This window comes from Salvelinus fontinalis, chromosome 2 (genome assembly GCF_029448725.1).
Source record: "Salvelinus fontinalis isolate EN_2023a chromosome 2, ASM2944872v1, whole genome shotgun sequence".
In the NCBI taxonomy this organism is placed as follows: Eukaryota; Metazoa; Chordata; class Actinopteri; order Salmoniformes; family Salmonidae; genus Salvelinus; species Salvelinus fontinalis.
The window spans coordinates 74,588,485-74,612,923 of record NC_074666.1 but is presented as its reverse complement, the minus strand read 5'-3'; the positions used below and the strand labels follow the sequence as shown (position 1 = coordinate 74,612,923).

The window sequence follows — 24,439 nt, the reverse complement described above, 5'->3', positions numbered from 1 at the left end:
AATTGAACCATTTTCTGTCCTTCTAAGCATTCAAAATGTTGTGAGTACCTTAGGGTGTCAGGGGAAATGTATGGAGCAAAAAGTACATTATTTTCTTTAGTAAAGTAAAAGTTGTCAAATATAAATAGTAAAGTACAGATATGCAAAAAAAAACGATTTACGTAGTACTTTATAGTATTTTTACTTAAGTACTTCACACCACTGCCAGTAGATTGCCAACATGATGCATGATGATGACTGCTTGTCTAGCTTGCTAGCTTTTGAAAGTATGACATGATCAACCCAATCAAAGCTACGGTAGATATAACTTGATTTGACTTAATTTTATCTATGGCCAATGACCTTGAGCCTTCATGGATGGGCACTTCTAACGTAAGTCTATGGCAGCACCCAATGGGCTTGAATTTTCGAGCTCTACCTGTAGATTTTGTGGTGACGTAGTGTCCCCATGACTGCCAGAACACTGAGCCAATCACGGCGCAACTAGAGAACATTACCAACCCGTACCCTCCATATATTCTGCTGGCTGCCCCTCCACCACAGCAAGCACTGAGCTAGGCTGAAACACCTGCATTTTGGAGCTGCCTTACTCAAGAAAGCAAAAAAGAAACCATATTTGTATGCGGCTTTGTAAACTTTTTGTTAACATTGTTTGCAAACTGATATGTGACGTGTATTAATGCCAAAATAACTGCCCCACCTGCTCTGAATTACGCAACGTCACTGTACCTCCTGTACCACCTCAGGATCTTGTCAGGGTATCTCTGTGCATTGAAATTGCCATCGATAAAGTGCAATTGTGTTTGTTGTCCGTAGCTTATTCCTGCCAATACCATAGCCCCACCTCCACCATGTGGCACTGTATTCACAAAGTTGACATCAGCAACTTCTCGCCCACACAACGCCATACACGTGGTCTGCGGTTGTGAGGCCGGTTGGATGTACTGCCAAATTCTCTAAAACGTCGTTGGAGGTGGATTATGGTATAGAGATGAACATTCAATTCTCTGGCATGGCAACAGCTCTGGTGGACATTCCTGCACTCTGCATGCAAATTGCACGGTCCCTCAACTTGAGACATCTGTGGCAATGTGTTGTGTGCCAAAACTGCACATTTTAGAGTGGCCTTTTATTGTCCCCAGCACAAGGTGCCCGTGTATAATGATCATGCTGTTTAATCAGCTTCTTGATATGCCACACATGTAAGGTGGATGGATTATGGCAAATGAGAAATGCTCACTAACAGGGATGTAAACACATTTGTGCACGAAATTGGAGAGAAATCATTTTTTGTTTGTATGGAACATTTCTGGGATCTTTTATATCAGCTCATGAAACATGGGGAAACACTTTACACAATACTGTTCATATTTTTCTTCAGTGTATTTTCTATGCAAACTTTTTATATGTTGACAAAAAATCACTGGACAAGTTAATGGAAACAGCTATAGTCTTGATGCAGTGTTAATAGTGAATCTCTAGCGCCATCTACAGACCATTTTCTTAAAATGTAACCAGTTCACACAGCATATTCCCTTGATCAAGTTACCTTTTATTTATTTATTTATTATTATTCTTTTTTTTCACCTTTATTTAACCAGGTAGGCAAGTTGAGAACAAGTTCTCATTTACAACTGCGACCTGACCAAGATAAAGCAAAGCAGTTCGACACACAACAACACAGAGTTACACATGAAGTAAAACAAACATACAGTAGAAAAATAAGTCTATATACAATGTGAGCAAATGAGGTGAGATAAGGGAGGTAAAAGCAAAAAAAGGCCATGGTGGCAAAGTAAATACAATATAGCAAGTAAAACACTGGAATGGTAGATTTGCAGTGGAAGAATGTGCAAAATAGAAATAATGGGGTGCAAAAGAGCAAAATAAATAAATAAATACAGTAGAGGAAGAGGTAGTTGTTTGGGCTAAATTATAGATGGGCTATGTACAGATGCAGTAATCTGTGAGCTGCGCAGACAGCTGGTGTTTTAAGCTAGTGAGGGAGATAAGTGTTTCCAGTTTCAGAGATTTTTGTAGTTCGTTCAAATCATTGGCAGCAGAGAACTGGAAGGAGAGGCGGCCAAAGGAAGAATTGGTTTTGGGGGTGACCAGAGAGATAAACCTGCTGGAGCGCGTGCTACAGGTAGGTGTTGCTATGGTGACCAGCGAGCTGAGATAAGGGGGGACTTTACCTAGCAGGGTCTTGTAGATGACCTGGAGCCAGTGGATTTGACGACAAGTATGAAGCGAGGGCCAACCAACGAGAGTGTACAGGTCGCAGTGGTGGGTAGTATATGGGGCTTTGGTGACAAAACGGATGGCACTGTGATAGACTGCATCCAATTTATTGAGTAGGGTATTGGAGGCTATTTTGTAAATGACATCGGTAGGATCGGTAGGATGGTCAGTTTTACGAGGGTATGTTAGGCAGCATGAGTAAAGGATGCTTTGTTGCGAAATTGGAAGCCAATTCTAGATTTAACTTTGGATTGGAGATGTTTGATGTGAGTCTGGAAGGAGAGTTTACAGTCTAACCAGACACCTAGGTATTTGTAGTTGTCCACACATTCTAAGTCAGAATCGTCCAGAGTAGTGATGCTAGTCGGGCGGGCGGGTGCGGGCAACGATCTGTTGAAGAGCATGCATTTAGTTTTACTTATTTAAGAGCAGTTGGAGGCAACGGAAGGAGAGTTGTATGGCATTGAAGCTCGTCTGGAGGGTTGTTAACACAGTGTCCAAAGAAGGGCCAGAAGTATACAGAATGGTATCGTCTGCGTAGAGGTGGATCAGAGACTCACCAGCAGCAAGAGCTACATCATTGATGTATACAGAGAAGAGAGCCGGCCCAAGAATTGAACCCTGTGGCACCCCCATAGAGACTGCCAGAGGCCCGGACAACAGGCCCTCCGATTTGACACACTGAACCCTATTAGAGAAGTAGTTGGTGAACCAGGCAAGGCAATCATTTGAGAAACCAAGGCTATCGAGTCTGCCGATGAGGATGTGGTGATTGACCGAGTCGAAAGCCTTGGCCAGGTCAATGAATACGGCTGCACAGTATTGTTTCTTATTGATGGCGGTTAGGATATTTGATCATATTTGAGTCACTATTATTTTACTATTACTGTAACTGTAACTAATGGGGAAAAAAATACATCAAAGCTGAAATTATATTGATTAACATCTGTATATTTCCATACAAACACATATTTTTTAGGATAGGCTACTATGATGGTTTCATTCATTCATGACAGCATATACAATGTTGCAACCTTTTATTTGACTGCCATTGGTTTCAACAATGTTACCTTAGCTTATTCCCAGTAATGTCTATCCTCACTTGAAAAACACATTGCTCCATGACAATATGTTATACAATTGTGACGTATTCAAAAGAGGCGGAGTTAGCTACGCCCGCCGCTTGCCGTGGATTCAACATCAAACCCGTCTCAGAAAGTTGGTTGATTTACGTATTTGTTGGAGCGTACCATGGATTTAATATAAGTAGATCATCTACTGACAAATTTCACTTGACTTCTCTCCGAAAGTCATCGATCTGGTAAGTTGTAGGTACATTTTTCGCCGTGTAAGGCCTAGTCATTTCGCTAATGTCTGAGGGAGTAGAATTCCTTCTGAAAATGTCGACCATCTAAACATATTTTTTTTGCCGATTTGACAGTCATCAAAATGAAGTTGTCAAGAGACATAAATAACTTGCCGCTTACCTATTGAGAAACAGGCAAGCTAGTGTTGTGCATTGTAATAGTTATGATCTATAATACAATTATTCATATACTCAATTAGTGGATATAACGTGTCATTGCACAAGGGAATTTCCTGAAAGTGTGATAATGTAGCTACTGTACTCTTGTACATGGTTTGTTTTTGTAACTAGAAAGCTATGCCATCAAAACCACTCTTTATTTTGAAGTCCAAGTTACAGCTAGTCTACTGTACTGTATCTGGGTCAGCTGTTCACTGTATAAAATGAACTAACGTCATTACAAATAATAAAATAACACAATGCCACTGTGAGTCTGTAGGCTTAGATGCCACTTTTCTCAAATCCCAGCCAGATAAATGATTTTGGTCTGGCTCAGTAGCCTAATGTATCATTATGGTCATCATCCTGTGATTACCGTTGATCTCAGCATGTTAACCGATCAATCAGCTACTACAGTTTATGACCTAAAGAATAGTGCCTTTGCAATTGAGGACAATCAAGCGATTTGCATCAGGCCAGCTGTCCAGTTGGTTTTAGAGCTGATGATGCAGCATTTGTCTTTGTTGTCTTTACAAATTCCATTCCTTTGACCTTTGCTTCATGATGATGTGAACTTATGATGTGCAGAGGATGTTTTGTTAGTTACAGTTCTTCAGTGCTGTGTCAAGTGATCTCTAACTAACACTAGGGTTTGTCGATTGTACATTTCAGGGCAGAGCTCCAGAGGTTGAGCTACAGCCATGGTGCAACAATACCAGTCACCTGTAAGGGTCTACAAACACCCCTTTGAGCTGATAATGGCGGTAAGTTATGTACATTTGTGTGTTTAGGCTGCTGCTTTGTCTATGCATATATGTGTGGGTGGGTAGTGTGGGATGTTTGTGAGAGGTTGCAGTGCTCATGTGCAAATTGGGCCCAGGCAGTCAGACTGCCAGTGTTTTGTGCTGCAGGAACAAAGTGTGGTTTGGCTGCATAGAAACCTCTCATACAATATATCTCTATACACTGTATTACAGTGTCCCTGGGCCCTGTATTATGTCATGTTCTCGTGTTTTGTTGGTGAGATCATTGTTTATCCACCTTTTTGTTTTGGAAACAGTCTGCAGTATTTCTGTTCACCCAACCTAATTAGTCGTGGCAGCAGATAACACACTATCATATTTATTATTGAGTATGAAACTGTAAGAGTACGTTTTAATTAGTAACTTTTTGCCTTTAGTATTTTTGCAGGCACCTTGACTAAAGCGATGCTCTCTGTTAAATGCAATACCATATATTAGCTTTTCCACTTGCCCTGCTCTAATATACATTATTCTTGATTTCAGTCACCGATCACCACTGCATAGATGTACAGTAGTAGTTCTGCAGATGGTTGCGAAAGTCATAGGAAATACACCAATCCACAATGTCACATACATACATACATACATACATACATACATACATACATACATACATACATACATACATACATACATACATACACTACCGTTCAAAAGTTTGGGGTCACTTAGAAATGTCCTTGTTTTTGAAAGAAAAACATTTTTTTTGTCCATTTAAAATAACATCAAATTGATCAGAAATACAGTGTAGACATTGTTAATGTAGCCATGACTATCGTAGCTGGAAACGGCAGATTTTTTTTATTTTTATATAATAAAAAAAAAAATGGAATATCTACATAGGCGTACGTGGTTAGCTAATCCAAGTTGATCATTTTAAAAGGCTAATTGACCATTAGAAAACCATTTTGCAATTATGTTAGCACAGCTGAAAACTGTTGTTCTGATTTAAGGAAGCAATACAACTGGCCTTCTTTAGACTAGTTAAGTATCTGAAGCATCAGCATTTGTGGTTTCGATTACAGGCTCAAAATGGCCAGAAACAAATAACTTTCTTCTGAAACTCGTCAGTCTATTCTTGTTCTGAGAAATGAAGGCTATTCCATGCGAGAAATTTCCAAGAAACTGAAGATCTCGTACAACGCTGTGTACTACTCCCTTCACAGAACAGCGCAAACTGGCTCTAACCAGAAAGAGGAGTGGGAGGCCCCAGGGCACAACTGAGCAAGAGGACAAGTACATTAGAGTGTCTAGTTTGAGAAACAGACACCTCAGAAGTCCTCAACAAGCAGCTTCATTAAATAGTACCCGCACAACACCAGTCTCAATGTCAACAGTGAAGAGGTGACTCTGAGATGCTGGCCTTCTAGGCAGAGTTGCAAAGAAAAATACATATCTGACTGGCCAATAAAATATTAAGATGGGCAAAAGAACACAGACACTGGACAGAAGAACTCTGCCTGGAATGCCAGCATCCCGGAGTCGTCTCTTCACTGTTGACGTTGAGACTGGTGTTTTGCGGGTACTATTTAATTTAGAAAAATTTGCTTTTCTTTCAAAAACAAGGACATTTCTAAGTGACCCCAAACGTTTGAACGGTTGTGTGTGTGTATATAAATAAATAAAAATGAGTATCTCGTGACTTGGCAGGAAGTCAGCAGTCTTCTAATCCCAGTTCAGTGAAGAGATCAGATCGCAGGACTTCAGACAGAGTGGGGGTGGTTGGGGCACAGTGTTCTAACAGTCAGATCCTAACTGGAGGGGAAGTCAGGCCCAAAACACAGTCTGTTTAACCATGATATTTATATTTATTAAGTATCCCCATTACTCTTCCTGGGGTCCAGCAACATGAAGGCAGTTATATACTATTTAAAATATTACATGACATTACATTTCATAACACTATTCACAACACATTAAGTGTGTTCCCTCAGGCCACTACTCTACTACCACATATCTACAACACAAAATCCATGTGTACGAGCGTGTCTTATCATACACTGCTCAAAAAAATAAAGGGAACACTTAAACAACACAATGTAACTCCAAGTCAATCACACTTCTGTGAAATCAAACTGTCCACTTAGGAAGCAACACTGATTGACAATACATTTCACATGCTGTTGTGCAAATGGAATAGACAACAGGTGGAAATTATAGGCAATTAGCAAGACACCCCCAATAAAGGAGTGGTTCTGCAGGTGGTGACCACAGACCACTTCTCAGTTCCTATGCTTCCTGGCTGATGTTTTGGTCACTTTTGAATGCTGGCGGTGCTTTCACTCTAGTGGTAGCATGAGACGGAGTCTACAACCCACACAAGTGGCTCAGGTAGTGCAGCTCATCCAGGATGGCACATCAATGCGAGCTGTGGCAAGAAGGTTTGCTGTGTCTGTCAGCGTAGTGTCCAGAGCATGGAGGCGCTACCAGGAGACAGGCCAGTACATCAGGAGACGTGGAGGAGGCCGTAGGAGGGCAACAACCCAGCAGCAGGACCGCTACCTCCGCCTTTGTGCAAGGAGGAGCAGGAGGAGCACTGCCAGAGCCCTGCAAAATGACCTCCAGCAGGCCACAAATGTGCATGTGTCTGCTCAAACGGTCAGAAACAGACTCCATGAGGGTGGTATGAGGGCCCGACGTCCACAGATGGGGGTTGTGCTTACAGCCCAACACCGTGCAGGACGTTTGGCATTTGCCAGAGAACACCAAGATTGGCAAATTCGCCACTGGCGCCCCGTGCTCTTTACAGTGGAAAGCAGGTTCACACTGAGCACATGTGACAGACGTGATAGTCTGGAGACGCCGTGGAGAACATTCTGCTGCCTGCAACATCCTCCAGCATGACCGGTTTGGCGGTGGGTCAGTCATGGTGTGGGGTGGCATTTCTTTGGGGGGCCGCACAGCCCTCCATGGGCTCGCCAGAGGTAGCCTGACTGCCATTAGTTACCGAGATGGCCCTGGGTTCCTCCTAATGCCAGACAATGCTAGACCTCATGTGGCTGGAGTGTGTCAGCAGTTCCTGCAAGAGGAAGGCATTGATGCTATGGACTGGCCCGCCCGTTCCCCAGACCTGAATCCAATTGACCACATCTGGGACATCATGTCTTGCTCCATCCACCAACGCCACGTTGCACCACAGACTGTCCAGGAGTTGGCGGATGCTTTAGTCCAGGTCTGGGAGGAGATCCCTCAGGAGACCATCCGCCACCTCATCAGGAGCATGCCCAGGCGTTGTAGGGAGGTCATACAGGCACGTGGAGGCCACACACACTACTGAGCCTCATTTTGACTTGTTTTAAGGACATTACCTCAAAGTTGGATCAGCCTGTAGTGTGGTTTTCCACTTTTAATTTTGAGTGTGACTCCAAATCCAGACCTCCATGGGTTGACAAATTTTATTTCCATTGATAATTTTTGTGTGATTTTGTTGTCAGCACATTCAACTATGTAAAGAAAAAAGTATTTAATAAGAATATTTAATTCATTCAGATCTAGGATGTGTTATTTTAGTGTTCCCTTTATTTTTTTGAGCAGTGTATGTCTGTGCCTGTGTGTCTCTTCAGTCCACGCTGATCCATAAGGTATATTTCTATCTGTTTTTTTTCTATCTGATTCTACTGCTTGCATCAGTTACCTCCAGTTACCTGATGTGGAATAGAGTTCCATGTAGCCATGACTATCGTAGCTGGAAACGGCAGATTCTTTATATTTTTAGTCTATATATATATATATATATATATATATATATATATATATATATATATATATATATATATATAGACTATGCGCCTCCCATAGTCTGCCTCTCTCTCACCACGCCACCACGCACAGCCCTCCATGGGCTCGCCACGCCCCCAGCTGTCTGTCTCAGGATCATCTGTCAGAGGCCCCATCATGCTGTATGGGTTTTATGTTTAAGAGCATGCCTTGGTGTGGCTGCCTGGGAAGCTTATCTATTTTAGATGCGCTAGTCCTCTCATTCTGATATGGGGTGCATTCTGGCTTGTGACACAGAACAAGCAGTACTCCAGTCGCCGCTCCTCCTCCCATATCATTTCTTCTCTCATTTCTTTCTTCTCTCGTCTCTCCCCTGGGCCTAGTTGTACAGTACTGTCTGTGTCTGCTGCTCCCACTGTGACTTCCTGCTTAGCTGTGGTTGACTGGCTGCTCTCTGAACTAGGCCCTGGGTGTCATTAGGCCTCCCCTCGCTGTGCTTGGTCCCATCTGCTGCCTGGCCTACCGCTGGTCTGCCCTGTTAGGGCTGATAGGACTGCTCCATCCGGGGGAAGTTGTGGCTTAGTACAGATTCACTCAGACAAAACACGCTGTATGAAGGGTTGTTTATATCATATCAACCCCCACATCTGTTCAGTGCACAGCCTCAGTGTTTTACGGTGGATAGCTTGGCCCAAAATCCATTAAAATGCAATCAGTATATCTTATGATTATATCCACTTTTATTTTCTAAGCTCTTAAATTTAAGCTCTTGGCTCTGTCTTGGCTCGGCATCTGTTTACCTTGTTTCTGCTCTGTTTGAGACGCTCTGCCACTTCCTGTTGTTTGGGGTTATCTATTAAGCCAGAAGCAAGTTACATTGTATAATAAGAAGGTCAGCGCTGGAAAAGGTCATTACTGAACAAAAGCGTAGCTCGTTAAAAACACTGACATTGTTTATTTTGTAAGTGTCCTGTGTTACGCAACCTGATTACAGTGGAAGACAGGTGCTCTGTTCTTTCTCTAACTGCAGCCGTGGCTCTGCTTCACCAAATACCAAAAAACCCAACCTTTGACCCCCAGGAGCTCTTATCTCAGTTCTAGACTCGGCAACATCTGTTAAATTTCTGGGAATGTTTTTTTGTTATACTTCCATTCACACACTGTCGGCGTGATTCAAAGGCATTTCAAAGATTGTCAGTTAATTTAAAGGTTGTGGGGCTGCCTGGCTGTAAAAAGGCTGTTCTAATGACAGCAGTTCACACTAGAATGAGGGCCTAGTCAGACTAGAGGCTTCCTCTGTCCTCTGACTGACCGTCCCAGTGACTGACCCTTGGTTTGGCCCACTGACAGCCATTACAGTATCACTCCTGTCCTGACACCATCACACCAAACCTGGCATTTAGAGGGATCTAAGCTAAGATCACACAGTACACCAGATAGGACTGACTGACCCTAGCTTCCTGGCATATAGACTATTGCAGCATAGATACTGGAGACTGAGTTACCTCCGGACAGGTCCAACCAGGCAGGATATAACCCCACCCACTTTGTCAAAGCACAACCCCCACACCACCAAAGGTATAACAACAGACCACTAACTTACTACCCTGAGACAAGGCAGAGTATATATATATTTTTTTTTTAAGTCATTTAGCAGACGCTCTTATCCAGAGCGACTTACAGTAGAGTGCATACATTTTATTACATTTTACATACTGAGACAATGATATCCCTACCGGCCAAACCCTCCCTAACCCGGACGACGCTATGCCAATTGTACGTCGCCCCACGGACCTCCCTCTGGGCGCGAACCCAGAGACTCTGGGAGGACACCCGGGAGCGCCACCCGGGAGCACCAGTATAGCCCACAAAGATCTCCCCCACCGCCCGTGCCTGAGGGGGGCGCAAAACCGGACAGGAAGATCACGTTAGTAACTCAACCCACTCAAGTAGGGTAGAGTGGAATAAAGCCTGGCACAATGCACCCCACCTAGGGACGGCATGGGAGAGCGAGACGAGCAAGACAGTGAGTCAGCACTCGCAATAGAAGCAGAGAATCCCATTGGAGAGATGGGAGCCAGCCAGGTAGAGACATCAAGGGTGGTTTGTCACTCCAGTGCCTTGCCGTTCACCTTCTCACCCCTGGGCCAGAGTAAACTCAATCATAGGGACCTACTGAAGAGATGAGTGTTCAGTAAAGACTTAAAGGTTGAAACTGAGTCTGTGTCTCTCACATGGGTAGGTAGACCGTTCCATAAATATGGAGCTCTATAGGAGAACGCCTTGCCTCCAGCTGTTTGCTTAGAACTTCTATGAACAATAAGGAGGCCTGTGTCTTGTGAATGTAGCGTATGTCTAGGTATGTACAACAGGACCAAATGGGTAGGAGCAAGTCCATGTAATGCATTGTAGGTTACCAGTAAAACCTTGAAATCAGCCCTAGCCTTAACAGGAAGCCAGTATCGTTGGCTAATAACACAAAATCCAGACAATTTTTTTTTTTATCTATCCTGAAGCAAGATTTGGGCCTAAATATTTAGAATATGCACGTAGGCTCAGAACGCCTGAGGCAGTTTGGTTTTCTGAATGCAGGCACTGTTAGAGACGATGGACAATGCACCCAACTATCTAACTGTAAGCTTCTTGGTTTATGCACTGAAGCCTATATACTACTTTAGTGTTTTGGCTTGGTAATGGGGAAGAAGGAAATGTACCTCGTCATTCTATCGATCAGACTGCACACCAGCTTTGTTTGATCCATAAAGACTTGCACTGTTGCACTGTCATTAACCACGTTGTGATGGAAACAGGAAGTACGGTTCCAATTTTCTAAATGCCTCCAGATCATTTGTTCGTTGGGATCTTTTTGTATCGGTAAAATTAATTATGCGAGAAATGGCGTTGGATATTCCTTTATGCGTAAATATTTATAAAATAACCATCATATTGAAGTCACGCCATGTTATGGTATGTGGTCCTCCCACTACTACTTGGGAAACCATGCAGTTTATTAGGCAACAGATGAAATAAGTTATGAACTTCACAGGGTGGTGAAAGTGCACTGGCATGAGATTGATGCTCCTTTCCAATAAATATTGATGGTTTTATTCTGTTGACATGATCAGTGCTTGACTGCCATTTGACAAATATAAATATTCTCGGTCTTATCCATAGTAAAGTCATCATGTAGACTACCCTCACTGTATCTGTGAGCTGTTGGCTAGAGCACACGTGTCAAGACCAGAGTAGGCATATTTGCAGTTTTTGTGACAAAAATATCCGTAGAGTTGAAACAGAAACACATTGAACTTTCAATTTTTATTTGGTACATTAAAACTGAAGCAAAAAAAGACATGTTTTGTGCACTACGTCATCACACACTGATTATTATCCGCAACAAGTCCGTTTGGTGGAAACACCACTGGGGGGGAATTCTTCTATTCTAATAATTGCATGAAAATCTGTCGCCAATTGGATGGAAACCTAGATAGTGACTTTGAAAAGGGTGGGTGTTTTATGTGTGTGTCAGCAGATTGACCTCTGTGTACTCTGCACCATTGATAGGGTGAAACCCCAAATTAGCACAGATTCCAGCAAAAATGGTCTTTTCGTTTATCTGACTTTCATTTCTCTGCTTGTCCAGCCCTTATATTTAACCTCACAGTCAAGTGTTTTATCACTTTCTTTTCAGGACAACCAGGGATACAAGTAGAACACTAAACAATTTTAAATAAACAGTTGCGTTCACAAGTTTTTTTGACAAATGTCCATAACAAAGCAACAGTAAACTTGTTGTCCCCCACGAAAGATGCATTGTAAATGCCGAATCATTCACTCAAGTTTGGTCAACATCGGGCCAGTGGTGTCGAGATCGCGTGTGACTAACGTACGGACAGACGGCTGGACAGAGACTGATCCAAAGTCCCCTCCCGAATTTCATCGTTGGGGAAAATAAGGTTCGCCAAAACAAAAACCTGATAAAATGAATTTATACGAATGCTGTACGTACAGAAATTGTTTGCGCACTGAAATGAATATCCAACAAGTCACTGACAACTCAGTGGAGTCTGGAGTTGGACAGCAACACTGTGAGCTTATTACAGTTTTATAGACACTATGTAGACACTGGGCTCCCGGGTGGCGCAGCGGTCTAAGGCACTGCATCTCAGTGCTGGAGACCCGTCACTACAGACCCTGGTTCGATTCCAGGCTGTATCACATCCGGCTGTGATTGGGAGTCCCATAGGGCGGCGCACAATTGGCCCAGCATCGTTAGGGTTTGGTTGGTGTAGGCAGTCATTGTAAATAAGAATTTGTTCTTAACTGACTTGCCTAGTTAAATAAAGGTTACATAAAATAAATGTACTGGGATCTGCTATGAAGAAGAACCCTTTACCTTCTAATGACTCTTGTGCAGCTTGTGAGAGTTATAGGGCAAAACATGTTTGTGATAGTCTCAGCTTTTCATATATAGTTTTTAATAGTTTGTAGCTCAAACCATTCAGACTCTACAGACATTTTTGTATAAAAGACCCAGCCCCCCCCCCCCCCCCCCTCTCCTTCGGGATCCGTCCTTTTCTCACAAACACCTCTCTAGCTCAGACCCCGTTAATCATACAGACTAATGGTTGTTACCACAGAGAAGAAATGGACAAATCCAATGGTACAACCCAGTAGCCTGCAGCTGAAACGCATGTTTAAAAGGGGGTAGAAGTCCAAAACACGCCAGCGTTACAGATGGACTTGAGTTACGGGTAGAGTTCAGTTGAGAACCGTCATGTGTAATCAACATGGGTGCTCTTTGTATTGGTCAGCCCTGGTGTGTGTGTGTGTGACATAACTATGTCAGCTCTTGACATTGACTCTGGTTGGATTCTGTGATTGTCATATGACCTACTAACTTATCTGGTGTCCTTTGTCCAGAGGGAGTCCTCCAGGGGCCTCAGCAGCATTATAAAGATATCACTCAGTCCGGGGGCCAATATTGACAGAGGTAGACCAGTAGGTCTGTCTTGGCCTGATCGTCATATAAGCCATGAATTCAAAGAGAAAGCACACTTTAAAGAGCCAGATGACTGCTGTTTGATTACCAGCACTTAAAGCTGGAATCCTTAATGGTGAAACTGCCACGTCCGTTTGCAATATTACAACAAAGAAGACGTTTCTGCAAACAACGCAGACTGTTTTTCTGTCGGACATCATTGCAGGCGTGATAGAATAGCAGCATGTAATGCATTTTGGTTCACCGTGATGCGCAACGCTCCCCACCTCTGCTTCGCCATGGAAACAAAAACATTAACAGTGGCCTTAGGGCGGACATTATACAAAAACATTTTGATCAAAGTGATTATAACCCAGAAAATACTTTCACTGTTATGTCATGGATTGCGTTTTGTTTTCATCATGTGAGTAATATTGCATATTTTCTTCCTCCTTCTCTCCCATTAGGCCTATGTGCGGAGGTTTCCAAACTGCCCCCTGATCCCCATCTTTGTGGACAGTGAGGTGGTGAAGGAGGAGCACAGTGATGACGGAGCCACTGTGTTCATTGAGAGGCGCTGTAAGGTGGAGGCAGACGCCCCCCGGCTGTTCAAAAGGGTATCTTACCTTTCACCTTTAACTTTTCCCTTGAGCAGTGAAGCTACTCAAGCTAGCGATGTATAATAGTGTTTGTTTGATTCTCTTATTTTCTAATGTGAAGGCTATTAGTGATTATTTCCCCTTAGACCTGAGTATCCTGGTAGGGACGTTGTGTTGATGTTGTGTTAGTGTTGTCCAGAGTTGATTGACTGTGGTCTACTGTGTGTGTCTAGATGGCTGGTGTGGACTACCTGTACTTCATCCATAAGAACACTCTGGACCGCAGGGAGAGGGCGCTGCACATCGAGGTCGTCAACGAGACCTTCTCCAACAGAGTCATCGTCCATGAGATCTGCAACTACACGGTGTGCCCCACAACTATAATAATCATTGGTTACATGGGCTGCGTTTTATTTTTTACACTCATTTGTCTTTTTACCAATCACATGAGATCTTTGCACATGAGATCTTTTTCAGAGCTGATCTGATTGGTCAAAAGACTAGCAACATATATAGTAGTTGTGTGTGTTTGACACTTTATTTTCTTAAATGTGTGAAGGCTATTAGTGATTATAATATATTAGGATTGAGCTGCCTGTGTAAACATAGCCACACTCTCTCTATCACTGCAACAGGGTTTGTAGCCCTTTCTACTCGTACCCATATATGGGTTGAAAAAGTCAGATTTGGGGACTGATAAGCGCCTATTAATGACGTGGGAGCTCAGGCTCTGAACTTCACAGCTCAGTGTGGGTTTTGAACTTGAGCACAGCACGCGACAGGAAGTTGCCCCCATCCCTCCTGCTAATTGGACAACTTGTGCACATTTTTAGTTGTCTGAATGAGGAAAATGCTATAAACCCTAGTCACTTTTCTTCTCTTATGTTGCACCTACCCACATTTTCCAGGAATAGTCTCATGTTACTGAATGTATCCAGAGTATTTTCAGATTTGATCAACAAATGTGCTGAAAAATATAGTAAATGGAAAATCAACAGTGTAATGGTTGTGGCCTAACAATTTCGCCATAATCTCCAAACTGTTCCCTTTCAATTGCTACCATGCTTCTGTAAGAAACATTTCAATTTCACCCTATCCATATAGGCCATTTCCCACCAGTGTAAAGGGTTCATCCATTTGGCGTCTGTTTTGTGATGAGTTGTGCTTCCTCCACAGGTTCACCCAGAGAATGAGGAGTGGACGTGTTTCGAGCAGACAGCCAGTCTGGACATCAAGTCCTTCTTTGGCTTTGAGAACGCGGCCGAGAAGCTAGCCATGAAGCAATATGCCAACAGTATTAAAAAGGTGTGTTCATGTGTCAGTCTGTGAGCATGTGAGTACAGTATACATGTCAGTGTGGGGGATGGATGAGGCTATAGGATATACCACCATCATCATCATCATCCAGCATGCTGCTCCCCCATATAGACCCAGTGTTACATGAGCATGCTTTCGCAGTCTATTTCCAGGCCTTCTGTGATCCAGTCTGGCAGATCTGTGTAAACTGAGTGTGTTAACCAGGATCTTCCCACATTTGCCTGTTGGGCCATATATCCTGCTCAGCTTTGTCACACAATGGGGTGTGCTCGTATGCGGCCAGGCGTGTGTGTAAACAAACCTGCACTATTTGCCCACAGTGTTTGCTCATTACACTAGCTACCTGTACTGTTCTTATGCAGTCATGTGCTCTTTCCTCCAGGGCAAAGAGATCATAGAGTATTACCTGAAGGAGTTGGAGGACGAGGGGGTGACCCATGTCCCCCGCTGGAGCCCCCCTCAGGCCCCCCCACCCACTGCCAGGTTCCAACTGCCACTCACCAGTGCCCCTGCCAATGCCATCCCTGTGCCCACTGCCAAAGAGACCCCCACTGCCAGCCCCACAGATCTACCGGCTGGCTCCCCAGATGGTCAGTGTTCCGAGTCAGAATCAACACAGTAATAAACGCACACAATCTGAAGGATCTGTCACGGCTGTAGTCCCAATCCCATTCCACTGGCTCTGAAAGCAAACAAACATTGGGCTGCATTGGGCTGGTAGACTGTGGGTATGCAGTTGGGTATGTGTGTGAATTGACTGTGTCTGTTTCGATTGCAGACAAGTTGGATGCAGACTACATCAGGCGTTACCTAGGAGACCTGACGCCGCTGCAGGAGAGCTGTCTTATTAGACTACGCCAGTGGCTGCAGGAGACCCACAAGGGCAAGGTTGGACACGTGTATGAACACACCTAACACTCACTCTGACTCAAATAGCTGCAAGCGAGCAAAACCTGAATCCAAAGAACGTAGATGTAAGTAAAACACACAGCACAACATCTGAATAAACCCAATCTCCTCTCCCTCCCCTAGATCCCCAAGGACCAGCACGTGCTGCGTTTCCTGCGGGCCCGGGACTTTAACCTGGAGAAGGCCCGGGAAATCCTGTGTCAGTCGCTCACCTGGAGGAAGCAGCACCAGGTGGACTTCCTGCTGGACTCCTGGGAGAGACCTCAGCTGCTACACGACTACTACACCGGGGGCTGGCACCACCACGACAGAGGTAGGTACCTCTCGGAGCAGGATAGGGTTTTAACGGCAGGGTAGTGTTCAACGAGCACAGACAGAAGATGAAAATATATTTTGAAATGGGAAATTAGTGTTCTTATTGCACAAATTCAGGAAGTACTGCACCACCACAGTTTCACAGTGTTTTCTTCCGTTTGGTTTCTAGTGAATGTGTCCCAGCTCTTATATGTATTGGTAATGACTAACTGTAATGTCTGGTTGCTTCTCTGGAAGTGACATCACTAGCTATGTTTCCATGAACTTGTCCAGTGATTATTTGTAGTAATTTTTTGGGGGCATTTTGCATACAAAATATTTGCTACAATTGCCTGCATTTCTGTTGAACTGTTTTGTGTCCGTAAAAACAGCTGGACGTAATGACGTCACACCTAAACATTTAAAATACGATTATTTGCAAGAACCTAGTGTTGAACACAAATTTAAGTGATTGAAGTGTTTTCATGATCCATTTTGGCAAATTGTGCATTAATAAGCCTGTATGCCCACTCCCACCGATCCGTTTCATGTCTCAGGTAGCTTGCAAAAGTCAGCATGGATAGAATGCAAGAAATGACAAATATTTCTCATGTGCCGATGTATGCCACGGACTGTGCCATGGTGAAACGTGCACTCCTCTAGCTCAGAAGTAGTTGGATGGTGAAACAACCAGAAAGGCAAAGCAATTCAGGCATTCTTGAAAGTCAGGACAATCCTTGTCCTGCAAAGAAACATTATTTGTGTAGTTGAACATTTTGATTTAGCAAGCAGCAGGCATTTAGAATGAAATGTGGAGAGGAGCTTTATAGTTAGATGATGACGTCACGTGACCCGCGTACCGTCAAAATGATTGATTCGAAGCACCGTTTCATTATTTATTCGAAGCACCGTTTCTATCATTTGTCACAATAAAGAATGTTGGACAAAATAAAAATCCACCCCTGTCAAACAGATGATACAATGTTGTTGATCTTTAGAACGTTTCTCCTACAGCTGCCGTTTCCATTTCACTGCCACAATGTTTTTATATTTGTATAAACCTGGGTCAATGGAAACCTGCCTACTATGTGTCAAGGGAAATCTCCCAGTCTGTGGGCATGAGTCAGACGGGTAGCTGACAGATTGCTATAGCATATGATGTGGTTAGCAGATATGTAAAATACCTGTCCAGGCATTGTAAGATCTGGCATGTGTCAGAAACGTCTGGCCAGAGGAAATTACCCATTATCTCCACTTAGCTGATAGCCAATCGGACATATAGGACCTCAGACCAGGAAGTGGCCCATAGTAACCACAATAACCCCCACCTAAAAGCAAATACAGCTGGTAGTAAAATGCCTATATTTACATGAATGACCTTAATGTGAGTTGTAAATGGATATACTGTAGATGTGATTATGGTCAACACAACTCAATAGAGAAACTGAATCAGATTAACTGAATACTGTCTGCGTGACCTCACTGTTAAAGCTACAGAGGATCAGTAATGATCATAAAATTAAACAGACGCAGACAGTATTCAGTTAACTCAATAGAGGAACTGAATGTGTTTGTGTCCATGTCTGTCTATAGATGGACGCCCTCTGTATATTCTGCGACTCGGTCAAATGGATACCAAGGGTTTAGTACGCGCCTTGGGCGAGGAGTCCCTTCTGAGACAAGTGAGTATGATACACACACACACACATCCAGATGCTGGGTATAAACACACACATAAATACATAAACACATTCTATTTGCAAATGCTCTCCCTTCCTCTAACCTCTCACCTCTTCACTCTCCCTCAGGTCCTGTCCATCAACGAGGAAGGTCTGAGGCGTTGTGAAGAGAACACCAGAGTCTTTGGCCGACCCATCAGGTAGCTACCATTTCACACTCACTCCTCTTATGTCTCTCATCCCTGAATACAGTATGTCCTATAACCCTCCTGTCTATCTGTCAGCTGCTGGACGTGCCTGGTGGACCTGGAGGGGTTAAACATGCGTCACCTGTGGCGTCCGGGGGTTAAAGCCCTGCTGAGGATCATAGAGGTGGTGGAGGCTAACTACCCAGAGACCCTGGGATGTCTGCTCATACTGAGGGCTCCACGGGTCTTCCCTGTGCTCTGGACCCTGGTGAGAGCCTGTAACATCACACATTGTAGTGTACATTACATTGTACAGTGCTTTCTCTCTCACTTTCTCTCTAACTTGATCACGTTCAGTTGTATTCAATTGCATGTGCAGCGCAAACATATGAGACGACCTTTGACCCTGAGTGTCTGTGCTCTGTTCTCAGGTCAGTCCATTCATTGATGAGAACACCAGGAAGAAGTTCCTGGTGTATGCTGCGAATGACTACCAGGGGCCTGGAGGTCTGGTAGACTACATCGATAGAGAGGTCATCCCTGACTTCCTGGGAGGAGACTGCCTGGTGAGTCTGTCTGGCAGACCGGAGTCTCATCTGGCTGTTGTAGACAGTACCCTTCTACATGCATATGAATTCATATTGGCTAATGCTGCTAACATAATATAGTTAACATTGGGTCATCTTATTATACATTTTCCTTGCTGTGTGTGCTGATAGAACTGGGGGCTGATTGTGTCTCTTGTGTCCTCTGTCATATCCAGTGTGAGATCCCTGAAGGAGGTATGGTCCCCAAATCTCTGTACAGGACAGCAGAGGCGCTGGAAAGTGAGGAGCTGCGGCTGTGGACAGACACCATCTACAAGACTGCCAGTGTCTTCAAGGGGGCCCCACATGAGGTAACCTGATCTGAACAGTAACTACAGTATGTGTTTTCCAGCTTCTCAGTTGACTGTGTTTAAACAGTGGGTTAGGTTGCTCCCCCTAGTGGAGAAATACAACGTTACAGCAAAAAGCTATAAAAACCCATTACAGTGAAATAACAATCATTTGTCTGTAGTTTTGTCCTACTATGTTCACTCACTACCGATCCTGTTCCAGCTGCTGATCGAAATCTCCGAGCCCTCTTCTGTGATCACCTGGGACTTTGACGTGTGTAAAGGGGACATCATCTTCAACATCTACCACTCCAGGAGGGCGCCCCAGCCCCCCAAGAGGGACGTCCAGGGGGCCCACGGCAGCATCGTGTCGCCAGCCACCAACAACATGCAGCTGATTGACAGATCCTGGATTCTGGGGCAAGACTACAGTATGGTGGAGACAGCACTCACCTGCAAGGAGGGAGAGAGTGTTCAGGTAAGAGACTGAAACAGGCACCGTCTCATCCACAGCTGGTACAGGTGGGTCTGTTGATTGGTAGTACCTCATTTGGATTTGTGTAAGTGGGTCTGTTGATTGGTAGTACCTCATTTGGATTTGTGTAAGTGGGTCTGTTGATTGGTAGTACCTCATTTGGATTTGTGTAAGTGGGTCTGTTGATTGGTAGTACCTCATTTGGATTTGTGTAGGTGGGTCTGTTGATTGGTAGTACCTCATTTGGATTTGTGTAAGTGGGTCTGATGATTGGTAGTACCTCATTTGGATTTGTGTAGGTGGGTCTGTTGATTGGTAGTACCTCATTTGGATTTGTGTAAGTGGGTCTGATGATTGGTAGTACCTCATTTGGATTTGTGTAAGTGGGTCTGTTCAATTGGCTGTGTTTCTGAACGTTTCCCAATATATGTGTTCGTGATAACATGTACTACTTTTTATTTGTATATATTTATTTTTAACCTTTATTTAACCAGGTTGGCTAGTTGAGAACAAGTTCTCATTTACAACTCCGACCTGGCCAAGATAAAGCAAAGCAGTGCGACACAAACAACAACACAGTTACACCATAAACAAACATACAGTCAGTAATACAGTAGAACAAGTCTACATACAGTGTGTGAAAATGAGGTAAGATAAGGGAGGTAAGGCAATAAATAGGCCATGGTGGCGAAGTAATTACAATATACCACTACGGAAACGAACCACCAACCTCAGATCTGAATCCTAAGACGTGAGTGTAACTGAAACATCTACTGATGTCAATGGGAGTTCTGTGCTGTGCTCATATCTGGTCTCTTCATCCCTAAGCAGTGTCTCGGACCAGTGTTTCTGTCAGCTGGTAATTGCTGGCTTTTGGATGTTTTTTTTAAATGTTTTTTTTATACAGTATATATTTATATACCTAAAAGCCGACAAATAAAAACATTGTAATGCATTGAAGGTTTAGGTTGTCTTTCAATCCCATCATCTGTCTACTCCGGCTGTCTGTCTTCAGTTCACATTCTCACTAGCAAACTTGCAACATTTTATCAGCTGGTACCATCCCACAAAGTTTCCCGTGCCAGCGAGTCTAACAGACAAAGCTGTGTGAATACAGAGGATAAATATTAAAGTATTTTATTACGTTTTGCTAGATGAATCTCTCTAAAAGACCATTTACAGAGATGTCATACAAGTCCACCAAGGAGGAGAATTTAGATGAAGTCATTTAGTTTCCCTCTTCTAGCATACCACCCTGCATACCACTGCTGGCTTGCTTCTGAAGCTAAGCAGGGTTGGTCCTGGTCAGGCCCTGGATGGGAGACCAGATGCTGCTGGAAGTGGTGTTGGAGGGCCAGTAGGAGGCACTCTTTCCTCTGGTCTAAAAAATATCCCAATGCCCCAGGGCAGTGATTGGGGACACTGCCCTGTGTAGGGTGCCGTCTTTCGGATGGGACGTTAAATGGGTGTCCTGACTCTCTGAGGTCATTAAAAATCCCATGGCACTTATCGTAAGAGTAGGGGTGTTAACCCCGGTGTCCTGGCTAAATTCCCAATCTGGCCCTCAAACCATCATGGTCACCTAATAATCCCCAGTTTACAATTGGCTCATTCATCCCCCTCCTCTCCCCTGTAACTATTCCCCAGGTCGTTGCTGCAAATGAGAACGTGTTCTCAGTCAACTTACCTGGTAAAATAACGGTAAAATAAAAAAAATAATCTAATGCCTGGTCCAGTAGCCAAAGGGAGACATGCAAGGAGCTGACGTTCAATTTGTAGGCTATCCTTCCTCCTCCTTGCGTAGCTCAATAATCATTGCAGTCACTTCCATGTGGTGTCACTCGGCAGTGGACACGCCTTCCAAAGTATTTGCCTACATATGAGGGAATTCAAATGGGCTTCTATTACATAAAGTCTGTCATTTAGCTATTGCAGGTATTTGAATGGAAACGCTGCCTTTGACCCTCCACCTCACCTGTCCCCTCCTCCTCTCCCCAGGGCTCCCATGTGACGCGGTGGCCCGGGTTCTACATCCTCCAATGGCGGTTCCACTGCTCCCCGGCCTGCTCTACCTCCAGTCTGCCCCGGGTGGATGACGTGCTGGCCTCCCTGCAGGTCTCCTCCCACAAGTGTAAGGTCATGTTCTACACTGAGGTGCTGGGCTCAGAAGACTTCAGGTCAGTCACCCTTCACTATACTGTATAACGCAGTGTATTGTTATAGTGATGCTTAGTGTGTAGGGCTGCTGCATGTCAGTGAGTAAATGTTTTAGGCTAGCTTGTTTTTTTAGGCAGTGTGTAGTTGTGTGGGGGAAATGTATTTGTGATAATTTATAAGGGTGTTTATAAAGATTCTTAGGGAAACAGTGCTCTAAGAAAACGTGTTTGATAGACACACAGACAATAGATTAAATATCTATCTGCCTGTCTGTCTGTCTGTCCAGGGGCTCTATGACCAGTCTGGAGTCCAGTCACAGTGGCTTCTCCCAGCTGAGTGCCGCCACCACCACCTCTAGCCAATCACAGTCCAGCTCCACCGTATCAAGGTAGCATCCAGCCAATAGGAGGTGAAGGAGTTTGAGTTTTGCAACATGGAGATCCCATTTAGGATCTAACTGACTTCTGATACTGTTGACTTCTGCCCTGTTGCCTTAAAGAAAAACCAGTGCTGTACCAACACCTGCCAATGAGGACTTAACCCTACCCAAGGGGATGAGAGAACTGTTATGAACTGTGTGGAACAAGGATAGCCTATCCTTAATGCCATGTGGTGGAACAGTGGAGTTCCTACCTGTGAGCACCTTCTAGTACTTGCATTTAAAGCACTGGAATATATTATTAAAATATACATGTACATTTTTTAATCTGTATCTATAAATTGCGACATTACTCTGGAAGTGGAACATCTGCTATATGAATAAATACATATGAAGCTGTCTTGGAAAAAATCATCATCCTCTTTCTTTCAATACCATTGTTCTTTCTTTTTTAAGGGAGGTGACAGAAATGTTTCCCATTTTATTGAAACTGAACAATAAAGCGCTTCCTATTTTCAGCGTTTGTGTAATACAATGATGACTACTGTTTGATGGTACTGTTGAAGTTACCTTTATTCACCATAGGATGTCAGTGTGTTACATGAGGAACGGTGCTACACACAACCATACTAGAGTAGCCCTTCTCCAGCCAGTGATTGTCTTACCAGCCACTCTGTCACTCCTTCCTTTGTACTCAACCTTTTATAGTTGTGTTGCTGAAATGAAGAAAGGCATAAGTTATAACTGATATGGCCTATCAGCGATATTACTGTGAGAGGTTCCTAAACCTCCGCCATGTCTTTTCTAAAACACTATTTGACCTTGCGTCAACAAGGTGGTACAGGCTACTGGGTTGTTACATATTTATTATTCTGTGCTCATTTTAAATGCAGTATTGCGTTCCTTCGCCCGCCTTGTGGCTGTGATTTACATAAAACTTTTAATTTCCATAAACTCATCAGATGCCTCTAGCTAAAGCCGACTAATTTATTTTTCCTTTTGTCGTTCCGTTGCCCTTGACTGTATTGTGTTATACAGTAGCTGGTGATACGTACACAATCAAAAGGCTGGCGGCTGCAGTGCTTGGTTGCGAGGCGGCCTGCTTTGCAGTGCTTGGTTGTTGGGCTCCCTGCTGGGTTGTCAGTGTTGGTAAAACAGGAAGTGTGCTGTCTGTTGTAACCAGGAGGATGTTTGCTGAATATTTCATTCCGCTCTAATGACCTTTATTTTCCAAACACATTTACATGTACAGGAATTGAACTTGGTGAAATGGTACTGCCACAATAAACAATATACAGGCAGACAAACTATATATATATATATATATATATATATATATATACACACACATGCAGACAAACTAGCTCCGCCTCAATGTAAGAGCAGGAGTATACAATATACAGTTGAAGTTTACATAAACTCAGTTTTTTACAATTCCTGACATTCAATCCAAGTTAAAAATTCCCTGGCTTAGGTCAGTTGGGATCACCAGTTTATTTGAAGAATGTGAAATGTCAGAATAATAGAGATTTATTTCAGCTTTTATTTCTTTCATCACATTCCCAGTGGGTCAGAAGTTTACATACACTCAAGTAGTATTTGGTAGCATTGCCTTTAAATTGTTTAACTTCTGTCAAATGTTTAGGGTAGCCTTCCACAATAAGTTGGTTGAATTTTGGCTCATTCCTCCTGACAGAGCTGAGTCAGGTTTGTAGGCCTCCTTGCTCGCACACACTTTTTCAGTTCTGCCCACACATTTTATATGGGATTGAGGTCAGGGCTTTTTGATGGCCACTCCAATACCTTGGCTTTGTTGTCCTGAAGCCATTTTGCCGCAACTTTGGAAGTATGCTTGAGGTTGTTGTCCAATTGGAAGACCAAGCTTTTACTTCCTGACTGATGTTTTGAGATGTTAAATAAATCCACATAATTTTCCTCCCTCATGATGCCATTTTGTGAAGTGCACCAGTCCCTCCTGCAGCAAAGCACCTCCACAACATGATGCTGCCACCCCTGTGTTTCACAGTTGGGATGGTGTTCTTCGGCTTGCAAACCTCCCCCTTTTTCCTCCAAACAGAATGATGATCATTATGGGCAAACGGTTATATTTTTGTTTCATCAGACCAGAGGACATTTTTCCAAAAAGTACAATCTTTGTCCCCATGTGCAGTTGCAAATCGTAGTCTAGCTTTTTTATGGCGGTTTTGGAACAGTGGCTTCTTCCTTGCTGAGCGGCCTTTCAGGTTATGTCGATATAGGACTCCTTTAACTGTGGATATAGATACTTTTGTACCTGTT

The 24,439-nt window shown here is 43.6% G+C and overlaps 1 protein-coding gene across 1 annotated transcript; it reads left to right on the top strand.

Annotated features, from left to right (window-relative positions):
- Positions 1–3,399: 3,399 nt before the first annotated feature.
- LOC129825718 (SEC14-like protein 1) lies at positions 3,400–22,659 on the top strand. Its single transcript, XM_055885904.1, has 16 exons — positions 3,400–3,562; positions 4,439–4,530; positions 13,735–13,884; positions 14,100–14,231; positions 15,043–15,171; positions 15,566–15,773; positions 15,962–16,071; positions 16,216–16,405; positions 17,980–18,068; positions 18,195–18,265; positions 18,350–18,521; positions 18,685–18,819; positions 19,017–19,151; positions 19,354–19,608; positions 21,604–21,782; positions 22,049–22,659. The coding sequence occupies exons 2-16, from the start codon at positions 4,468–4,470 to the stop codon at positions 22,152–22,154; spliced, it is 2,124 nt and encodes a 707-aa protein (XP_055741879.1). The 5' UTR covers positions 3,400–3,562; positions 4,439–4,467; the 3' UTR covers positions 22,155–22,659.
- The last annotated feature ends 1,780 nt before the right edge of the window (positions 22,660–24,439 follow it).

Excerpts from the sequence above, each read along its gene's own strand:
- LOC129825718 (XM_055885904.1), top strand. The coding sequence starts at position 4,468 with ATGGTGCAACAATACCAGTCACCTGTAAGGGTCTACAAACACCCCTTT. Across the intron at positions 18,522-18,684 it reads TCCCTGTGCTCTGGACCCTG|GTCAGTCCATTCATTGATGA; the intron begins GTGAGAGCCTGT and ends CTCTGTTCTCAG. Across the intron at positions 21,783-22,048 it reads CTGGGCTCAGAAGACTTCAG|GGGCTCTATGACCAGTCTGG; the intron begins GTCAGTCACCCT and ends CTGTCTGTCCAG.